Source organism: Pelobates fuscus, chromosome 1 (assembly GCF_036172605.1).
Source record: "Pelobates fuscus isolate aPelFus1 chromosome 1, aPelFus1.pri, whole genome shotgun sequence".
In the NCBI taxonomy this organism is placed as follows: Eukaryota; Metazoa; Chordata; class Amphibia; order Anura; family Pelobatidae; genus Pelobates; species Pelobates fuscus.
The window spans coordinates 25,290,486-25,311,439 of NC_086317.1; the positions used below are offsets into that span (position 1 = coordinate 25,290,486).

Sequence of the window (20,954 nt, forward strand, 5' to 3'; positions counted from 1 at the left end):
GTCTGTTAATTTCTACGTGTTATTGTTATTTGTTGTTGGAGTAAATAATTTGTTTGTCATCTGTTTTCTGTATGCACTGTGACTATTGTTCGTTCATTGCTGCCTTTGTCTGGTAAAGACTCACGTTACTGGGCTAAGACAATTTAGTAATATTTCCAAATTGCATAGAGATTGTGCTAAGCCATATTTTGTGAGTTTTTTATTCTGATTTACTCGGGGGAGACCAAGAACCCCATTCATAAATTGGTGGTGGCAACGTTATGATATTATTTATGTTATTATAATGAAGTGTGGGTGATGTTAAGGGGGATTTTTATCTTGATTTCCAGTCTAGTGCAGACAAGTATTTAATTTTAACCCTTTCATCGCCAGAACCAAGTTGCGCGCACATTTTGAACTTTTGCGCGTTCCCAATTTTATTAGCATAGTTATAGTACATGTACTCTCTCGAAGCGCTGCGGAATTATCCATTGTACAGCGCTACGGAACTTGCTGGCGCTATATAAGTAATACAATAATAATAATAAGCTGGCACTATATAAATAATAAAATAATAATAATAAGCTGGGGTTATATAAATAATATAATAATAATAATAATAATATGGGGTTATATAAATTATAATAATAATAATAATAAGCTGGGGTTATATAAATTATAATAATAATAATAATAAGCTGGCACTATATAAATAATAAAATAATAATAATAAGCTGGGGCTATATAAATACCAATAATAATAATCAGTAACATGGTACATGGGTGTGATTCCCTAAAACATGGTGGCATGGGATGGGATGGGATAGGGGGGGCTACATGGCTAAGTGTAAGAACTACAGCCCATAATTTGCCTGTGACCGCTTCCCAGCTCTAGAGGGCGCTGTCCGAATCTCTCCAGGTTCGCACACCAGTCATGCTGCGTTGTCCAGGGCGAGGGATGCTGTGCGCGCAGAGGCTGCCGGGATATGGAGTCCGTGGCTCCTAGGCTGCTGTAGAGGAAAGGGGACTGTAGGACCGCATTACCCAGAATCCATCTTGGTATTCAGCGGCTTAACCCGTCATAGCCCAGGAGAGTAAGTGGGAGTTTCGTGGTGTGTCGGGGATTTGCATCTTAGGCTGTAACGGAGTGTAGCAACATCCGGCCGGCACGCAGAGCTTTCATACAGGAGCCCTGACCGGACATAGCACGGAGCTAGCACGGACATAGCACGGAGCTAATAGTGAGAGAGTTATCTGTAATCACTGGAAACTGTAATTATACCCCAACACCCTGTAACCCCAAATACCCCAATAACCCCCCTACTGCCTGAATCACTGGAAACTGTAATTATACCCCAACACCCTGTAACCCCAAATACCCCAATAACCCCCCTACTGCCTGAATCACTGGAAACTGTAATTATACCCCAACACCCTGTAACCCCAAATACCCCAATAACCCCCCTACTGCCTGAATCACTGTAAACTGTAATTATACCCCAACACCCTGTAACCCCAAATACCCCAATAACCCCCCTACTGCCTGAATCACTGGAAACTATAATTATACCCCAACACCCTGTAACCCCAAATACCCCAATAACCCCCCTACTACCTGAATCACTGGAAACTGTAATTATACCCCAACACCCTGTAACCCCAAATACCCCAATAACCCCCCTACTGCCTGAATCACTGGAAACTGTAATTATACCCCAACACCCTGTAACCCCAAATACCCCAATAACCCCCCTACTGCCTGAATCACTGTAAACTGTAATTATACCCCAACACCCTGTAACCCCAAATACCCCAATAACCCCCTACTACCTGAATCACTGGAAACTGTAATTATACCCCAACACCCTGTAACCCCAAATACCCCAATAACCCCCCTACTGCCTGAATCACTGGAAACTATAATTATACCCCAACACCCTGTAACCCCAAATATCCCAATAACCCCCCTACTGCCTGAATCACTGGAAACTATAATTATACCCCAACACCCTGTAACCCCAAATACCCCAATAACCCCCCTACTGCCTGAATCACTGGAAACTGTAATTATACCCCAACACCCTGTAACCCCAAATACCCCAATAACCCCCCTACTACCTGAATCACTGGAAACTGTAATTATACCCCAAATACCCCAATAACCCCCCTACTGCCTGAATCACTGTAAACTGTAATTATACCCCAACACCCTGTAACCCCAAATACCCCAATAACCCCCCTACTGCCTGAATCACTGGAAACTATAATTATACCCCAACACCCTGTAACCCCAAATACCCCAATAACCCCCCTACTACCTGAATCACTGGAAACTGTAATTATACCCCAACAACCTGTAACCCCAAATACCCCAATAACCCCCCTACTGCCTGAATCACTGGAAACTGTAATTATACCCCAACACCCTGTAACCCCAAATACCCCAATAACCCCCCTACTGCCTGAATCACTAGAAACTGTAATTATACCCCAACACCCTGTAACCCCAAATACCCCAATAACCCCCTACTGCCTGAATCACTGGAAACTGTAATTATACCCCAACACCCTGTAACCCCAAATACCCCAATAACCCCCCTACTGCCTGAATCACTGTAAACTGTAATTATACCCCAAATACCCCCCACAACCACCCCAACACCCTGTAACCGCAAATACCCCAATACCCCCTACTGCCTGAATCACTGCCACCTGGAAACTGTATTTATACCCCAACACCCTGTAACCCCAAATACCCCAATAACCCCCCTACTGCCTGAATCACTGCCACCTGGAAACTGTAATTATACCCCAACACCCTGTAATCCCAAATACCCCAGCAACCCCCTACTGCCAGAATCACTGCCACCTGGAAACTGTAATTATACCCCAATACCCCCACAACCACCCCAACACCCTGTAACCCCAAATACCCCAATAACCCCCCTACTGCCTGAATCACTGGAAACTGTAATTATACCCCAACACCCTGTAACCCCAAATACCCCAATACCCCCCTACTGCCTGAATCACTGGAAACTGTAATAATACCCCCACAACCACCCCAACACCCTGTAACCCCAAATACCCCAATACCCCCCTACTTCCTGAATCACTGCCACCTGGAAACTGTAATTATACCCCAAATACCCCCCCACAACCACCCCAACACCCTGTAACCCCCAATTCCCCAATAACCCCCCTACTGCCTGAATCACTGCCACCTGGAAACTGTAATTATACCCCAATACCCCCACAACCACCCCAACACCCTGTAACCCCAAATACCCACCTACTGCCTGAATCACTGGAAACTGTAATTATACCCCAACACCCTGTAACCCCAATTACCCCAATAACCCCCTACTGCCTGAATCACTGGAAACTGTAATTATACCCCGATACCCCCACAACCACCCCAACACCCTGTAACCCCAAATACCCCAATACCCCCCTACTGCCTGAATCACTGCCACCTGGAAACTGTAATTATACCCCAACACCCTGTAACCCCCAATACCTCCCTACTGCCTGAATCACTGCCACCTGGAAACTGTAATTATACCCCAATACCCCCACAACCACCCCAACACCCTGTTACCCCAATAACACCCCTACTGCCTGAATCACTGGAAACTGTAATTATACCCCAAATACCTCCCACAACCACCCCAACACCCTGTAACCCCAAATACCCCAATACCCCCCTACTGCCTGAATCACTGCCACCTGGAAACTGTAATTATACCCCAATACCCCCTTACTGCCTGAATCACTGCCACCTGGAAACTGTAATTATACCCCAATACACCCCCAATACCCCCTTACTGCCTGTATCACTGACATCTGGAAACTGTAATTATACCTCACACCCCAATGCCCTTTCTGCTATATCACTATCAACCTTAAATGCCCTCTCACATCCCCAACTCCCTTACTGCTATATCAACCCTCAAAATCCCTCACACCCCCTGCGCTGATGCATCCCTACCCCCTGGTACCCTATTTCCCCCTCCCTCAATGGGACCCTCTGTCACTTAACTCTTACCCCCTCTGTTGCAAGGTTCCTATGTCACTGTCCCCCTTGTGCCCATTGTGTTCCTATGTCACTGCCCCCTTGACCTGGCATCACTACTCCTTCTAGTCCTCCTTGCTTCCTAACCCCATGGGACAGGGACCTTACATCACTGGATTTCTCTTATCCCTAATAACATTGCCTCTAATACTATTCAAACCTCTAGTAAGGTTATCTGTTAAACTCTACCTACCGCCTAGAAACATTACCGTATAATACTATTACCCCAAGTAACCTTGCTCCTACTACTTTTACCTCAAAAACAATTGTTACCATTTTTTTTATATTTTGATTCTTCTGTAATTCCCTATTCCTATTGCCTGTGCTTCAATGATTTCAATTTTCTATATTATATTTGTTACCCTAACAGTATCATCTAGTAATATTTGTTCTAATACTATTACCCACTTATGTTTAAAGGAACGCTCCAAAGCCCAAATACAAAAAAAACAGTTTAGTAGATATACAACAATTAAATCATGTATGCATTTCTTTTCATTGGGGTATATCCTAACACATTGTTCAAACACTGCAGTTATCTTGTCTGAAGCCTTAGCAAGCCCTCCCTTTCTAGCCCCGCCCAGACGTCCCGTGACTGTCCAATAACAGACTTCCCAATGCAGCTCAATGAGCAGTCTTTGCAAGGCAGGCCCTCTGGGTAATTGCTGCCTTCAGATGAATTAACGGCACTGGTTGGTTGTCTGAGTCGTTTATAAAAGTGACCATTTCTATTGCAATCTGCTCTTTTTGTGAAATGGAAAAAATACTACACACTCTTTGCTTTAGGAGTGTGGAATGTCCCTTAAATTTATTACTCTAGTAATACTGCCATTTCTTTGTTACTATTGCCAAGTAATCATTCCTTGAATACAGGTGTGGTTAAGCTTATTAAAGTTACACTTTAGATTGGAAAATCTCCCCTATGATATATTATATTGATAAGACATGAAAAGTTACACACACAAATAAAGGGACACTCCAAGCACCAAGACCACTTCTGCCCATTGGAGTGTTCTGGGTACCAACTCCCACCACCCTTAACCCTGCAGGTGTAATTATTGTAGTTTTTATAATATGCAATAATTACCTTGTAGGGTTAAATCCTCCTCTAGTGGCTTCTAGCCACTAGAGGGACTTCCGTGTTCTTAGAACACGAAAAGTGTTTTAAACGATGCTGGACGTCCTCATGTGATGCATGAGAACCTTCAGCATCGCCGGAATCCCCATAGGAAAGCATTGAATAATGCTTTTCTATGGGGAGGTTAATGCGCGCGCATGGCCACTGCCGCGCATGCGCATTAGGTCTCCCCCGCCGGCTGACGTTGGCGGAGGAGGAGCGTGGGCGGAGCCTGACCCAGCGCCGAGGGACATTGGCGCTGGATTCATGTGTCACTGAAGGGGTTTTCTTCCCAGTTGGAAACATGTCTGAAACCCTCCCAATATGGTGCTTCCAAAGATTTATTTGAAATCACTCTATATACCTCATAAGCCCATGAATGTTTATGGGTTTTTGTTTCAACTGTAAGGTTTCTACTAAAAATTTTGTAATACATGGGAGGCGGCAGGCGCGCACACACACACACACACACACACACACACACAAACATAGATTTAAAAAAAACAAGCTATAAATAAAGATATTTGTGAAATGTAATCGAAATTGTGCAAATATCTTCCTTCACAATTATTCTAAGTCAGTAATATTTAGTATTTGACAATACTATCAAGAGGCATGAAGAGTATTAGGGTAACGACTACATTTCTACTAAGAAGCGTTAAAGTAGAGATGGAGAGCCCAACTGGCAAAGCATCCTGGCAGATGGAGTTCTACAACAGCAGTGGATACACCTTTAAAATATATTAAATATATGTATATATAATTTACCTGTTTATTACTGGACTAATATGGCTAATATTTCACTTAGAAATAGAAGAAAAAATAAAGTGTGTTTGTTTTCTTGCTTTGTCTAAGTCAGGCATTACATACTCCTTAAACGTGCATCATGAGTGTTTGGACTCGGGCTGGAGTTGTTGGATCGGTCATCTACTGTCTGCATAGAAAGAATACAGCATATGCTGATATAAAAAGGGGCATCGCCAACACTGACAATGAATACCAAGAGTATGATCTGAAACTGGTACAAGTCATATATCGACATGGAGCACGGACACCTCTCAAACCCATTCCACACAAGGAGCAGGTGAGTGGGACTCAAATAGAAGGGGCTGCGGTAGGTTGATAGTGCCCTCTTGTGGAAAAGTCTCTTAATTTTAAACATTTATACACCTTTAATTTTTATTTATGGGACCTGGTGAGTGGCTTGTGTTTATTCATAAAGTCCTTAAGTAATTAAAACAATGTTATATTTGAGGTATCGTGACACAAAATAGTCACCTCCCGTTTAAAATAAATATGCAATCCATACATTGTGGTGGTGAAATAATTAACATTTATAAATCGCCAACGTATTTCACAGCAGTTTACAATTCTAAATATACATTGAACCATATACTTATCTATAGTTACCTTTCACCTGCAACTGCAATAAAGCTGCTCCTTTGTATCTGAGTGGTTTCTAGAGCCAGTATATTTTCCTGTACAGTTATTTATTACTGGTATTTATAAAGCGCCAACAGATTCTGCAGCACTGTACAATTAGTGGAGAACATACAATATACACAGACAAATACAAAAGGTAGAGGGGGCCCTGCCCGTAATCTAGCCATTTAAGCTCTTTTATGCAAAGTGCATAGGTAGATAGCCCATGAGCTTACAATCTAAAGGATACCGTGAGGATTCGAGACATGAGGTAGCAGGGGAAATTTGGAAGTGATGGCTAAATAAGGAAACAGAGAGTTGCAGATATTGGTAGAATATATGTCTTCTGCATGCTGATTGGCAGTACATGTAACATGTTAACATGCAGTATGTGAAATGCATAGGGTGAACGGCCCCTGTTAACATTTATAATAGTTTTAACACTTTGTAAAAGTGTACAATGTTGTGGCATATGTTAGTGCTATAGGAATGGTAATAAAAATAATTAATTATTCAGTGAGCAATCTTAATGAACCTGCCACAAGTTATTTAGTTAATATCTCTCCAGTACCGTGTAAGAGCTTGTCCTTTCAAGGCGGCACATTTCATGAACTGTCAACAAACAGGTAAAATTGAGTTCTCAAGGATAACATTATGGGTAGGATTTCGGTCAAACACCTTCATATATTTTTGTTAGTGGCATCCAATAATTCCTAATGTGTGGCCAAATGGATTATGGGAAGAAACGGTTAGGCACATATTTGTGGAGCAGTGGTGTAAATTAAATACAGGAATAATAGTTAATATACATGTATTCGCAGTATGTCCGCTACAGAAAAAAGATGACATGCAAATACAATACACTTGCCTACTTTGTAAATATTGCAACTAAATTCACTTTAGTTGGATTTGTATCTGAACGTTGTGGTGCTAAAGTTTGCGTGTGTTACCTGTGGCACACAAAGATAAGCTGCGTTTCCAAAGGTTAGTAACAGATGCACAGATACATGTACATAGAATACATAAACCGTTAAAGGAATACTGTAGGCATTGGAACTACTACATTTCATTGAAGTGGTTGTAGTGTCTGAAGTTCCCTGGCTCCGTCTATCAAGTCAGGATTAAACCATTTTTAATGCTAAATGAGTCGCCCTTTGTGCTGCTTGGGCTAATGAGGAAGCTTAAGCCTGAGCAGCAATCGGCAGTAGTGATTGACTGAGAGTGTCAGTGGAACGTTTTCTGCATATCACAATACATTCTATGGATAGAAGGAAGTGTGCAATCTTTGCCTTGGCCAAACCTCCAGTGGCGGCCTGGCTGTGGATGGCCAGAGCCCTTCATTCTGTGTTCAACTGCTCAAAAATGGTTAAACACTGAATGGAGGGACTGTGCAAGAGGACTACAGACATTCTAATCCATTCAGTTACAGTACTTACATTGTCTCTGCCATTATACCAGTAGTCCCTAAAGATGCTCTGCCGGCCTGGAAATTTGCTTAATGTGTCGATAAAATGGCATTAAAAAAAACCACTCCAAGCACTATAAGCACTGACCTTATCACTAATACTACCGCTCTATATTATTTCAAAAACCAATAGTTTTCATTGACTTTCACCCAATAAATGATCTGAAAATTTGTGCAACCATGCAATAGTTAAAGTTGAAGTTGAACGTTCTGAAGCAGTGCAGGCACTTGGGGTGACCCTGTAAATACCAACCTGTTCACGTAGGGGACTCCTGGCACAATATCCAATACAACAGGCGGCACTGGGAGATATTTCTAAAAGAGTCTGATCCTTTTCTGTATATTTTTTTGAGAATTTGTGGCTGAATTTTATTAAAGCTGTCAGATTTTTTCCTTCTCTTGCCCCTTTTTGCAGCGGATTATGGATATTTCCACCTTTTTTTTTTTTTTTTTACCCGGCAGATAACTGTCAGTCTTCTCAACTGGAAATTTCTGTTATAACTGGCGGAATTTACTATGAATAACACCGTAACAATTTAGGGCACTTCAGTAAATCCAATCAAAATAATGACAGAATCTGACTCTTTTCAGACCAGTCTGATAAATATTCCCCATTATATAGCATAGCTCCATGCTTTGTTTTGTTTGTTATACTGTGACATGGCGGATGTACATGCAGTCATCTTCGAAAGAAGCCATTTTTATGTAATTATCTTTTAATCCAAGGTTCTTTTTTGTGTGTGTTTATCCGAGTAAAGCATAGATTAGGTGTGCATGCCAGGGTTGGCCAAAAGCAAGGTATCCAGCTGTTTTCTAACTATGTCCCATAATGCTTTGCTATTCTGAAGGGAACCATGCCTTTTAGCTGCTAATAATCCTTAACACATTGTGTCCGCTATAATGTGTGCTTTTTAGTAGCATTGAATGCAGCTCCTTCCGCAACATCATCACCCAGATGTTTATCTGCAGAGGACAGCCAGTGCTAAAGACAGAATGTGATTGATAAACACTTTTCATTCAGAACACCTTGGAAAATAAGTCAATTTGAAAGTAATTTCAAAAGGAAAATGAAATAGATTGAATTTCTTGCCTTGGGCATTGTGATATTAGTTTCAGAAGAGGAATACAGAATGGATCTTCCGATCTGTCATTACCATAATAGGACGAAGACTAGAAGCCTTTTATTGGTTTGTGTCTGTAAATATATGTAAGATGTAATAGATGGATACTGGACATTATGCTAAAAAGTTGTCATGGGACTTTCCTGCTGTGTCCCTGCAAAAAAAAATTAGAGCATTGTTTCATTTTACGGCAAATATTTATTTGGTTTTACCATACTTTAAAAAAAGTACATAAAATGCAAATCTTTGTGCAAAGATACTTTAGTTTTGTTGGAAAAGTAGCTGTTTTTTTTTTTTTTTTTTTTTTTTGTTTGTTTTATTGGCAGTTTAGAAAATACACCCCATATTTTTTTCTGCAGTTGTCAGTGGTCAGTATCAGTGTTGTTATGGGATGAGCCTTGGTAGATTAGGGTTGCCTTCAGGCCATTCTTAGCCTTTTGCATAACATAGAACGGAGTATAAGTAATTGCAGTTGTAGTTTATGATAATGGTAGGTAAACCAGCAATATAGATATCGATAATCGGTCATTTATTAAAAAAAAAATTTGTCATAGATTTACATCTGTATGCTAGTTATTACATGCTTCCTCCATATTACATGAACACTTAATTGATTTTTAAAAAAAATATTTAATAGAGATGTCCCCAAAGAAACACATGTATTTTTTTCCTGAATGTTTGTTTTTTCTGGGGAATATGGGAAAAAAACAGCTTGCAATCGCTGCAGACCTGATGGTTTGCAGCCTTCGCAAAGCCTCCCCTCTTTCCCAGGGAATTGACCAGTCAGAGACTGGGAACCCTGTGTGCTGGACATTTGCATGCAATTGTGGCTTACCTGTGCATTTTAATGAGATGTAGTATACCTTATTGAGAAGGGGTGAGGCAGGCTTGCCTGTGACAGTCATGTTTCTGCCCCCATGTATAAAAGTATCAATACTTTTGCAGTCTGTCAAAAAATGACAGGATCCAGAAACAAAAATTTTTCAGCAAACATGTCAAACACTACCAGTAACCGTGCTGTGCTAAGCCTGACAAAGCTTCATAGGACGTGTAGTTGGGTGTCACTTGTGATCCTAAGCTTTTCCCACTGCTAGGTTTAGGCAGATCACATTAGAGGATTCGGTATCTGTATGTCTGTATCTAACATTTCAATACAGTATGTCCCCAGTTGGAGACTTTGATTCATTTTATTGTTTCCTGCCCTCAGGTCTGTTAGTATTTCTAAATATACCTTCTCTTTTCACAGGTTGAGTGGTCTCCAAAAATGTTAGAAGCCCCAGATTACACTCAGATTGACTACACTGTCACAGACCTTGTTGGAGGTCCCAAACCACATTCTCCGTTTGAGGAGCGTTACAGGTCTCACACGTTGAAGGTATGCACCATATGCTACTGAACAAACTTTTTTTTTTTCTTTGTTTCTGTCGGATAGTAATATGCACCATTCTGATTTCCCTCTTTTTCTTAATACTAATGTTTTTAATGGGAGGAATACATTAAATGTATCACCAATTCGAATCCGTGTTAAATTCCTCTATTACGTACATTTCGCACTTTGCTGTCAGCACAGCCTTACGCTAGCAAGGACCATTGACTGTCACATGATCCAATGCAAACTTTTATTTTAAAGTGTAAGACAACGTTTTGACTAACAAGAGTCTCTATCAAGCCAGTTTCACACATCGTCTATAGTGGTTAATTCAGTAGGGTGTTTCATTTTAAAACGGGATCCTAAATCAGACTATTAAATACCTTTTCATATTTCAGTTTATCTCCTAGCTTACCCTTGCTCTTGTTCAAGCCTTCTTTGGCTGGAAGCACAGCTCATCCGACCAAAAACTGTCTAGGTAACTGAGAACCATTGTGGATTCCCAAATCCTGACACTTATTGTCAAGTGCCAGCCATCTCAAAAATCTGTGTACTGGTGGATCGTTTCATAACTTGAAAATGTGCATGGCCCAAGCAGATAGATCGTGGTTCTGACCAAAGAACACTAAACATGGCGACCTTTCAGTGCAAGGAAAAGCCAGGAGATTTACTGATATAAAATATATGGATACATTACAAATTAATAAAAAATAGGCTAGGCTGCATCTTATATTTTAAGTAATAAAAAAGAGACAACAGTTCTCTCTGCTGTTGGGTTTCTGGTTCTGCTATGAGAATGGGAAGAGTGCCATAGGACTGATTGACTATTTGTTAACGGAGCAGCAGCCCAACACACACAACTTCCCTGAGCAGCAGATCCCTACACATGCACAGTTAACTACATTTTCTTTTAATAGGGCAGGCAGGGGCTTGCTTACAATATTTATCACATAGTGACAAAGCTAAAAAGAGACCTGTGTCCATCAACGTCAGTCTTCCTCACTTCTGTTTTTTTCCTGTTGATCCAAAAGGAGGCAAAAAATTCAGTTTGAAGCACTTCCAATTTTGCAACAAACTAGGAAAACATTCCTTCTTGACCCCAGAATAGCAGTCAGATCTCTCCATGGATCAAGAAGCCATTACTCCACTAATTAATAATCTTATCCCTAAATATTCATTTTTTTTTTCAAATATTTATCCAATTGCTGTTTTAACATCTGTACAGGCTCTAAAACCGCCTTTCCAGGCAGAGAATTTCATTGTTCTTATGTAAAAACTGGTCATATATGTAGTCCTGTCTATGAATAGATTTCCAGACTATGGTTTGTATCGACCATGAGTATATTTGTATAATGCTATAATATGCCCGCTAAGGTGCCATTTAGCTAAACTAAAGAGATTTAAATTTGTTAAATGTTCCATTGCTTTTATTAATTGTGTAGCTCGTCTCTGCACTTTTTCTAGTGCTATAATATCCTTCTTTAGAACAGGTGCCCAAAATTGCACAGCATATTCAGAATGTGGTCTTACAAGTGATTTATACAAAGGCAAAATTATATTTTCATCCTGAGAATTATTGCCTCTATTTATACATGACGATACCTTATTGGCCTTATCCACTACAGGTTGACATTGCACATGGTTGCCTAGTTTGTTCTCTATAACAATTTCCAAATCCTTTGCGTGTGTGGTTATCCCTAATTCACTAACATTTAGTGTATAAGTTGCTTGTGCATAACTTTGCATTTCTCTACATTAAATTTAATCTGCCATTTGAGTGCCCAGTCCCCCAATCTTATCTAAATCCCTCTGCAGCAAAGCAATATCCTTCTCACATTGTATAACTTTACAGAGTTTTGTGTCATCTGCAAACACTGAAATGGCGTTCAATGCTCATTTCAAGATCATCTATAAATATATTAAATAGAAGCGGTCCCAGAAGAGAACCCAGAGAGACACCACTTGCCGCCTCTGTCCAACTTGAAAATGTACCATTAATAACAACTCTCTGTACTGTACCCTTAAGCCAATGTTCTACCAGAGAACAAGAATATTCATCTAGATCAATTTCTTTTAGTTTAATTTCTCTCTATTAAAAATCTAGTAGCAGAGAAATGGCTGTTGGGGTAAAAGTACAATTGGTTGGAGCTTTCAAATACATTTTTTTTTTTATCATTATGTTGAATTGTCTTTTTTGCTGCAGGGAGGCACATTCCCAGGACAGCTCACTACCATCGGGATGGATCAAATGTTTAAACTTGGATCACGGCTCAGAAAAAGCTACATTGAGGAAAAAGACTTCCTGTCTCCAGGATTTAAATCATCAGAAGTCTTGTAAGCACAAGAGAGAATACAGTAACCTGAATTAAATGTCTGTCTGTCTACCCATCCATTCTCAATGACTTTTAAAAAGGTCAATTGCTCAGCAAATTGCATTAAAGCAGTAGTTAAAAATAACTGTTACTACTTGTGCTGTGTGTGTGTGTGTGTGTGTGTAGATGACAAACTCGTCTCGAGATTCGCACTCTTGTGCTCCGGCATCTGCATAGAAATACACCCGGTCATTGTTTAGTAGTGCTGTAAGTGTTTATACTCAGTGGGTACTGCATTAGTGGTAAACTAATTTAAATAGTATGCCCTGAATGTCAGTGAGAAAATGAATGACTAGTGAGATTTGTAGCCTGTATCCCCATCTTTCTCCCTTTCCATCTCTCTCTCTGCACCCAATTATTTTGAAATCTGCACTTTTATAAACTGTAAAAAAAAATAAAAAATTAACAGACACACCTCCTTGGGTGTCAATCAGCACACCTACCTTCTCATTGAGCTATATTAAAGCTCATTCATAAGAACTGAAAGTCTGTGCTCGGGAAAACACGGAGGGCTTGAAAAAGCCGCACACAATAGATCTGCTGCTTTTGCAAACAGTTTTTTCATATACCCCACAAAGAAAAAGTGCAGAAAAAAATACATGCATGTTTTATCTGGGTGTATAGCTACTAAATTTGTCACTGGAGAGTGTTCCTTTAAAGAATGCTATGACTATAAATTCCTTACTATTACAACATTGACAGAAAGCTAAAGTGGGGGTGATGGAGAATTGACAAGCTAAGGCAAAATTGAGTTGAGAATGGCAAAGTTAGAAGAATACCAGATTTTCAACTTGGCTAGTTTGTGCAGTTTCTCAGCATGGCTGGGGGAAGCTGTTTTGCGTTACACTCCTAATTTATAGATCTGACTCCAGCTCCTGATTGGGAAATGCTCATTTGAGTAATAAAAGACTGTGAAAACGGCTGACATATAGAACTGTGATCTTTACAAAATATGTTTTGGGGTGACCTACATTTTGCATATTTTTGGATTCATCATAATTGTAGCCGCAATATCACCTCAGGCACAAATAATTCATGCAATTTAATCCTTGTGCCCCTTAGTGGCCGTATGTGTAACTGCAAGTAGAATGAGTGACCCAAATTCTAATGAATCTTGTCATTTTGTTTGTTTTTTAATAGGTTTAGTTTTCAGGTTATTGTTGTGTAAGTTTTCTGACTGAAAATTGTAAAAGCCTGAATATTCATTTCACTGCGTAAGCCCCCTCCTCTTCTCTCACTTTCACTTTGATGTGTAAATGGAATGTTGGCTTCATCCATCAATCAAGTGGCCCAGCATGCATCCAAATAACATTCATATTGATATCAAAAAGGGAAACCCCTTTACAATGGAATAAATAAAGTGTTTAAAAATAAATCCAAAATATTAGTCCTGCTTAAGAGCCTCTACGTCATATGTATTAATTTGATGGCACTCGGGAAATGTTGCCTAGTACAAGTACATTGCTTACCTAGATTTCAGTAAGACTTTTGACACTATTGCACATAGAAGGCTTATCAATAAACTGCAATCTTTAAGTTTGGATTCCAATATTGTTGAATGGGTAAGGCAGTGGCTGAGTGACAGGCAACAGAGGGTTGTAGTCAACGGGGGATATATTCGAAGCAAGGCCTTGTCACCAGTGGGGTAACTCAAAGATCTGTACTTGGACCCATTCTCTTTAATATTTTTATTAGTGATATTGCAGAAGGTCTTGATGGTGAGGTATGTCTTTTTGCTGATGATACTAAGATATGTAACAGGGTTGATGTTCCAGGAGGGATAAGCCAAATGGCAAATGATTAGGTAAACTAGAAAAATGGTCAGAGCTGTGGCAACTGACATTTAATGTGGAAAAGTGCAAGATAATGCATCTTGAAGGTAGACAGACAATACAATAAAGCAGCTGGAAATGCTAGCAGAATGATTGGTTGTATAGGGAGAGGTATTAGCAGTTGAAAGTGGGAAGTGCTTATGCCATTGTACAGAACACTGGTGAGACCTCACTTGGAGTATTGTACGCAGTACTGGAGACCGTATCTCCAGAAGGATATTGATACTTTAGAGAGAGTTCAGAGAAGGGCTACTAAACTGGTTCATGGATTACAGGATAAAACTTACAAGGAAAGGTTAAAGGATCTTAACATGTATAGCTTGGAGGAAAGACGAGACGGGGGGATATGATAAAAACTTTAAAAACATAAAGGGACAGTAAAGGATGAGACTATATTTAAAAGAACTACCACAACAAGAGGACATAGTCTTAAATTAGAGGGACAAAGGTTTAAAATATCTGGAAGTATTACTATATTTTCTGGAAGTGTTACTTAACTGAGAGGGTAGTGGATGCATAGAATAGCCTTCCAGCTGAAGTGGTAGAGGTTAACACAGTGAAGTAGTTTAAGCAGGCGTGGGATAGGCATAAGGCGATCCTAGCTATAAGATAAGGCCAGGGACTAATGAAAGTGTTTGTTTAGAAAATTGGGCAGAAAATGCTAACGCTGATGGGCCTTCTGTCAGTCCCTACATTGGCTTCCTTTAAGATACAGAGCTCAATTTAAAATTCTGGTTCTTGCTTTCAAATCTCTACATAATGCTGCTCCCACCTATCTATCCTCCCTTATACACAAGTATGTCCCGTCTAGGCCCTTACGCTCTGCTGAAGACTTACGTCTATCTTCTGTCCGTACTCCCACCTCTGATGCTCGCCTTCAAGATTTCTCGAGGGCTGCACCGTTCCTGTGGAACTCGCTTCCCTCCTCCGTTAGATGCTCACCCAGTTTCCACTCCTTCAAAAAAATCTTTAAAAACCCACTTCTTCATAAAAGCGTATTACTTAAACTGTTAATAGCTCCCGACTGTTTTCTCTTCTGCCACTGTCACTAGTCTAATACTATCCTTACCTTTTTGTGTCACGTTACCCCACTCCCTCTGGCATGTAAGCTCATTGAGCAGAGCCCTCAACCCCTCTGTTCCTGTGTGTCCAATTTGTCTGGTTACAACTACATGTCTGTTTGTCCACCCATTGTAAAGCGCTGCGGAATTTGATGGCGCTCTATAAATAATATAATAATAATGGGCCAAATGGTTTTCATCTACCGTCACTTTTTATGTTCATAAGTTCCTTGTTAGCATGCCAACCCTCTCATGTCTTTGTTCTTGAAGGGACTTTGCCTTATTTTGCATGATATAGTCCCTGTTTAAATTGGAATACCTCCATACTTATCAGGTTGTCTTGATGTTGTTATTTGTGATGTGCGACTGATCACTTTGTTTCTCCTACAGTGTGCGTTCTACAAACATTGTCCGTAACATGGAGTCGACCCGCTGTCTGTTAGCCGGACTATTCAGGCAGCAGCAGGAAGGTCAGTGGGGATTTTGTACGATTCCACCTACATTATTATTACTTTTCCCAGTTTGCTGAAATAATTGGAATGAACTTACTGATTCTGTTGGTTTCCATAGTGATTGCACTGTGATTACACTGCATTTCAGATCGTGACGCCGTAAATCTTCCCCGTCGCGTTACAGTGTCTGCATATGATTTCAGTCTATAGTTTAGAGATTATTTATTCTCTATATAAACTTATTCAGGCAGCTGCATCTCACCTTTTTGTTCTTGAAGCTTATTGGCTAATGTGTACAACAGTCAACACTATGGCCTAAATTTAATTATTTCGGAAAAACTTCTCAAATGATCACAGTCTGTTAGAAAAACTTCTCAAATGATTTATCTACAGATGTCACCATTTAATTCTATAGGAATTTTTGTTGATGAATAATTTGGACATTTTTTTTTATCATATTGTGATCATTTGGATAAGGTGTCCAGGAGAGTTACATTGACGCCTATTTAAGTTATGGTAATCATAGATATAAGAATAAATCTCATACCATTTTTCATTGTTTTTGTTTTTGTTTGTGTAGGGCCTGTGACGATCGTTACTGCCGATGCCACCAATGAAATCCTGTATCCTAATTACCAGGGCTGCCAAGCATTGAAGCATATGATTGGGTAATTCATTGATTGCTATTCAGCATGTTTAAAGCAGATTATTGTTGTATTCAAAATCAAGCAAGTCCAGTTCTGTGATTGGTGTGATTGCCCTCTTAACTGTGTGAGTAGTTTAAGAAGTTCTTATCATGTAACCCACCTGTACATTATCACTAGATCGCCTGCTGCAGATGACAGCAGTTCAAGGTTTAGTAATGGAGGCAGACACAATCAGATAACACATTTGTCTCACCCAGTTTGCCTTTACAAATGTTTGAGCTCTTTTACTCTCTGCCCGTCATCCCTTCAAGTATACACTCAATATACAATAAATGTGCTGCGAGGGTGCATTGATTCGAACACAGATTTTTATGTCCCCTGGGTGGTAGGATATATTGTTTTACCTTATGTCATCTGCAATGGTTTCAAGTGTGTTTTATTTTATTTTTTTTTTTTTTTTCCCCTCATCCAGCCATGTAACTAATTTATGGCAGCTATAAAGTGTGCATAAACAATAGGCAGTTATTCAATTTCACTGCATCTGAAAATGTACATTTTATATGTATGTCTATACAGCTTCAACAAGTGTACTTAGCACTTTACAGGTAACATTACAGTAGAGGGAGGTACAGTAAGTGCAGTAGGTATACAGTGTATGTATATTTTATTTATACAGCACTAACAGGTGTACTCAGCACATTACAGGTTACATTACAGTAGAGGGAGGTACAGTAAGTGCAGTAGGTATACAGTGTATGTATATTTTATTTATATAGCACTTTACAGGTTACATTACAGTAGAGGGAGGTACAGTAAGTGCAGTAGGTATACAGTGTATGTATATTTTATTTATACAGCACTAACAGGTGTACTCAGCACATTACAGGTTACATTACAGTAGAGGGAGGTACAGTAAGTGCAGTAGGTATACAGTGTATGTATATTTTATTTATATAGCACTTTACAGGTTACATTACAGTAGAGGGAGGTACAGTAAGTGCAGTAGGTATACAGTGTATGTATATTTTATTTATACAGCGCTATCAGGTGTACTCAGCACGTTACAGGTTACATTACAGTAGAGGGAGGTACAGTAAGTGCAGTAGGTATACAGTGTATGTATATTTTATTTATACAGCGCTATCAGGTGTACTTGGCACTTTACAGGTTACATTACAGTAGAGGGAGGTACAGTAAGTGCAGTAGGTATACAGTGTATTTTATTTATATAGCGCTAACAGGTATACTCAGCACTTTACACGTTACATTACAGTAGAGGGGGGTACAATAAGTGCAGTAGGTATACAGTGTATGTATATTTTATTTATATAGCAATAACAGGTGTACTCAGCACTTTACAGGTTACATTACAGTAGAGGGAGGTACAGTAAGTGCAGTAGGTATACAGTGTATGTATATTTTATTTATATAGCACTAACAGGTGTACTCAGCACTTTACAGGTTACATTACAGTAGAGGGAGGTACAGTAAGTGCAGTAGGTATACAGTGGATGTATATTTTATTTATATAGCACTTTACGGGTAACATTACAGTAGTGGGAGGTGCAGTAGGTATACAGTGTATCTATATTATATTTATATAGCGCTAACAGGTGTACTCAGCACTTTACAGGTTACATTATAGTAGAGGGAGGTACAGTAAGTGCAGTAGGTATCCAGTCTATTTTTTATTTATATAGCTCTAACAGGTGTACTCAGCACTTTACAGGTTACATTACAGTAAGTGCAGTAAATATGCAATGTATTTTATTCATACAGCTCTAACAGGTGTCACCAAAACAACATTTAGCTTTATGAAGCCGTTTTGATGGATAGATTATGCCCCTCCGTTCTCACTGCTCAGTTATCTTTCATTTAGGGTTTAAATCACTTTGTTTATGTGCGGTCCTTGTCTCTCTCAGCTGCAAAACACAGCCAGGTTTACTAAACAGTGAATTTGGCTATGTAAAATGTCAGTTGCAGCTGCTATTAGTGTGTAATGCAGTTCCAATCAATATGTCATGACCAGGACTGCTGGTAGGGAATAAGTAATGTATCCCATAATCTCCTGCTACTTCAGCGCCACGTCACAGTATTGGGATTTATGAGACAAAACACATGAACCATTAATAATCCTCCCTCTGGCTTTGCTCTTCCAGTAACAAGATGTCTCGTGCTACGTCCCAGCCTGGCATGTCAGAAGATTTGACAAAGATCCACAAAGAGATGAACATTGACCACGTGAAGGGTGCTGACTTCTTTCTGCTGCTTGACAATCTGCTGGCTCAAGAGGTAAAAATTATATATAAGATGCCACAATGCCAGGGTATTGCAGTATGCAATGATTCCATTATTATTGGACTAACATAATACTTAAAAAAAAACAAAAAAAAACTTTTGAGGGTTTTTCTCTTTCTCAGTTCTGAAGTATTACTGATTGCTACATACTTAAGGAAAACTCTTGAAAGCGTGTTTAAGTATTCTGTTAGTCCAGTAATAAAGGTATCATTGCATACTGCAATACTCTGGTAGTTTGTCTAATCCAATCAATGTCTGTCTGTCTGTCTCTATGACCTATTCTTATAGATAGTGATTCTGGGGCAACATGGAAAAAGTGAGGAGAATTGTGGAATGTTTCTCTGACAGTTTATAAAACATTAAAGGGTCACTGAATGTTATTTGATTGAATTGGTTATAGTGCCATGAGTCCTCAGTTTAACACTATATGAGAGCCCCTGGCTTCCTAAAGCGTGCCCCCACAGCAAGTATGGCTAAGGCAGAGATTAAGTTCATTGTAGCAGAGGGCGACTGTGATAGACTAAGTGGACAGATGGCACTCTTAGTCAGTCACCACCTTCCATTGCTGCTCTGGCTAATGCTTTCTCGTTAACCCAAGCAGCAAAGAAGGGATGTACTGGTCTGGACTCTAATAATTCAAGTTTAACGCTGAATGGAAGGATGGTGCCAGGGGACTCCAGATACTATGAAGCAGTTGCAGTGCCTGGCGTTTCTAGTTAAAGTTTCCATTAGGAAAGTGACAGATCCTTGCGTCATTGCGCAAGAGGTGAGTTTGAAATCTCCAGATCCATGATTTCTGTGCAGGGTTTCGAACATCTTATTCTATAAGGACGAATGGTTTTGTTGAACTTATCCACAGGAGGATTCTCTGATACTAAAGGCAAATAAATCTTCCCTCTACTTTTTAGTATTTGGCAAGCAAATAAATATGTGTTGAGATGCAAATGATTTCACTGTTCCAGAAGTATGTGCGCACTGAATGCTTATGTAAATCTGAAATGGTTTCATGCTAATTTAGTCACAGCCTCTCTCTCTCACTGCTAATAAAAACTGTAATCCAATGTTTTAATATAATACAAATACGATTGCAATTTCTGTTATGCCCTCATGCCACACTGCCAACATATATTTCAGTTTATCTCTGTTTTATTACACCCACATCATGCCACATTGTCTAAATTCTCTTATGCCACATCCATTCCACGCCCTATAGACTGTAAGCTTGTTTGAGCAGGGTCCTCTTCAACCTATTGTTCCTGTAAGTTTTCTTGTAATTGTCCAATTTATTGTTACATCCCCCCTCTCAAAATATTGTAAAGTGCTACGAAATCTGTTGGCGCTATATAAATGGCAATAATAATAATAATGCCAAATTGCCCACATTTACTTTGCTTGCATTACCTGATGTGAGTCTGCACTGTGCTCATTATGGGCGCCTTGCAGCTCTGTCTCTCTTAGCTGCCCTCCCACGAGTTATATTGACATCTCGTGGAGCGTGGCCACAATTAACTGACAGATTCTGACGCAGCCGAGGCCCACAGACTGTCCACACAAAATGTTTTGTTATGTGCACTCCAGGCAATACAGGTGTGTGCTTGCACACCTTAGAGGGAGCAGTGCTGAGGATATTGATATTCTGTAAAAACTGTTGTGCAGTTATCTAAAATAAAATATTAATTATAATTTATAGTATTTGAAACAAAAGATGTCTTAACTTTTATGATGTACAGCACTAAACAAAAGC

At 39.7% G+C, this 20,954-nt stretch overlaps 1 protein-coding gene across 7 annotated transcripts in view; it reads left to right on the plus strand.

Annotated features, from left to right (window-relative positions):
- Positions 1–1,015: 1,015 nt before the first annotated feature.
- The window catches only part of ACP6 (acid phosphatase 6, lysophosphatidic), a 38,129-nt gene continuing 18,190 nt past the window's right edge, over positions 1,016–20,954 (plus strand). The window contains exons 1-7 of one of the 7 annotated variants that reach the window (XM_063446791.1): positions 1,016–1,073; positions 6,027–6,255; positions 10,426–10,554; positions 12,752–12,882; positions 16,204–16,283; positions 16,846–16,933; positions 19,072–19,204. In XM_063446791.1, coding sequence (XP_063302861.1) covers positions 6,058–6,255; positions 10,426–10,554; positions 12,752–12,882; positions 16,204–16,283; positions 16,846–16,933; positions 19,072–19,204 — 759 coding nt within the window. In that variant the 5' untranslated portion in view covers positions 1,016–1,073; positions 6,027–6,057. Of the gene's footprint in view, positions 1,074–1,138; positions 1,221–2,828; positions 2,858–3,741; positions 3,771–6,026; positions 6,256–10,425; positions 10,555–12,751; positions 12,883–16,203; positions 16,284–16,845; positions 16,934–19,071; positions 19,205–20,954 lie in introns of those variants that run through there. The other 6 variants (XM_063446763.1, XM_063446815.1, XM_063446773.1 and 3 more) reach the window with 6 other exon arrangements.